At 25.4% G+C, this 2,558-nt stretch overlaps 1 protein-coding gene across 1 annotated transcript in view; it reads left to right on the forward strand.

Moving 5' to 3' along the window:
- LOC105462604 overlaps positions 1–2,558 on the forward strand; it is a 3,659-nt gene that overhangs the window by 496 nt on the left and 605 nt on the right. Inside the window, exons 3-4 of the mRNA XM_011709307.1 lie at positions 924–1,062; positions 1,917–2,076. Of these exons, the coding sequence (XP_011707609.1) occupies positions 924–1,062; positions 1,917–2,076 (299 nt within the window). The remainder of the gene's footprint in view (positions 1–923; positions 1,063–1,916; positions 2,077–2,558) is intronic.

The raw sequence follows: 2,558 nt of genomic DNA on the forward strand, positions 1-2,558 counted from the left end.
TTCTTAAACCAAGAACATTATGAGATTGCTACGAATTTCTACGTTGTCTAATCTAAGAAAATTAATGAGACAGTATCAAGATTATTATATTCTAGATTTTAGAATATTTGCATTTAAGAATAAAATATTCTTCTCTTAACAATAATTATAGTTGTCCCTATATCAATCTTATTTTATGGTACAAGGAAGAATATTAGCATTAAATACAGAAATCTTTTCTGTGGGTGCACAAATGAAAAGAAATACAATAACGTTTTTATTTCCTTATTTTTAAAGTATTAAAACAGATATCAGATTTTTGGCCACGTGTATGTGATTCTATCGCTCTGTGTATTGGTGAGAAGTATTTTAATTAAATATACACAATACATTTACAAAAAAATTAAAAAACGCATACAAATGTATGTACAAGATAGTTTACGCTAATTCGGATAATGTTAACAGTTAACGATTTCGATTTTTCATACTTAATACAATTAAGTATAACATAATAAAAAATCGTAATTTTAAAGCCTTTGCATCGATATTTATAAATTTTACGGATATATGCAAATATGTTAACTTTTTCTAGCAAACAAATAGTTACGTTATGATTCATACATGTAAATTATTTGTTTTCAAATATATGTAAATAATGTTTTAAAATTAAAATCTATTTCAAATATTTACGAAAAAACATTCTTTTGAAGTATAATATAGATTTTTAAAATATTGGTATACATATTTGTATTTATAAAATTTAAAAGTTATATCTCTAAAATAATATATATTTTTCGTGTTGTTCAAAAATGATTAGCAGAGCATACAATATTGTCCTGTTCGATGAAATTTTAAGGCTTAACCACCGAATTAGGAGTACAAAATATTTTACATATTAATTGAATTTCGTATATGTTTAAATAATGGAAATATGATATTTGCAGAGTTATCTGTAAGAAATTAGACAAATTGATACGAAGACGAATAAACGTAATGCCTCCGAAACCACAAGCATTTCCATTAACTTCCGTGGAAGAAGTTAATCATTTCAACGATATAAGTGACGAAGATTATGAGAACGTTGTAAGTATGATGTTACTAATCAGTCATGCTTTATAGATTGTGAAAAAATATATAAACATAAATTACTTGAAAATAAGTAATTGTTTTTATTTGTAAGTGTAGAGTATGAAAGTGATTTTTTTCAAATTGAATATGAATAAACAAATCAGACTGCAATAATTATATATTTTAATACGTAATACGTATAAGTTAGATATTAAATGTTATAAACATGAAGACATACAATTATCAGAAAAATACTTTTTTGTTTATTGCTGCACATTTATGTGTATATTGATCTCATCTTTTCTTTCTTATGATTTAAAATGTGATTTTTTACGAAAAAAAAACATTTAAAACCACTTTCAAGTTTTTTTCTGTTTTATAAGTGACGGTCTGCAATAAAAATTTTAAGCCCCACACCGTAAGATATTGACCAATTACAATCAAATATTCTCATATTACACTATGATTGATCTATTTCTTACTGCTTAGGGCCTAAAACCTTTATTGTGAATCGACACTAAAGGTTAAAAGTGTTTAAATTGACAGTGACCATGTATAACGAACGCCAAACAATACTACCGATATAATGTTTAAAAAATCCATAAAATTTTTAAGAGGAACCCGAAATCGATTTTATAAAAAATGCATTTTTTTTAATTTAGTCAGTTTCAGTTTTTTTTAAAGTAAAAAAAAATATTAAAATGATTTTAATTCTGCTATAAGATGTTACATTTCAAGGTATAAGATTGTAATAAATATGTTACGTACAAATTTACAAAAAAGTGCATTATATAATTTATTATTCATATAGAAATGAAATAAATCAAATTTGTTACAATTAAATGTACATATGTACTGTCTTATTGCAGGTTGAATATTTCAAATTTTTGGGGGGTTTGACTCTTCACGACACCATAAAATACTGTTTCAAAGAGAGGTTAACGGATGAGACCATACGTCACTTTTCTGCGTGGGGAGAGCGAGGAAATCTTCCATTGTCAACGACGAAATTAATTAAAGCTGTATACGGTAAGTTGCTTGCGATTATGCCTTTCAAATTTTTAACAAAAAAAGAAATATTATTATGATCGAAAATCACTGTTTTATACAATAAAATGTGTAAAAAATATGAAAGAATTGTAATATATAATAGGACATTTGAAAAGTATTTTTATATTACGATTAAACACTAGAATGGCCATTAATCTCTATGCTATATATATCTTTGTGATTTTAAACCATCTTTCAAATAAATTCAAGACGGAAAACCATCTTGGATGCATGAAAACGATTAGTTATATTCAGTAATTTTTTAAATAATAGAATTAGAATCAAAACCGACAATCGTGTTAGCATAATTCTTCAATTAGTGTAGCAGGGTTCTTCGAACTGGTGAAACTTGGAACAAGAGACACAATTTTTTTTATGTTTTACATGAAATGAACGACGGAAGTACAAATGAAAATTTGAAAATATCTGTCTCTAATTTATAATAATTTTTATGGAAAAAG

The sequence above is a fragment of the Wasmannia auropunctata genome, unplaced genomic scaffold, assembly GCF_000956235.1.
Source record: "Wasmannia auropunctata unplaced genomic scaffold, wasmannia.A_1.0 LD336097.1, whole genome shotgun sequence".
NCBI classification, from domain to species: domain Eukaryota; kingdom Metazoa; phylum Arthropoda; class Insecta; order Hymenoptera; family Formicidae; genus Wasmannia; species Wasmannia auropunctata.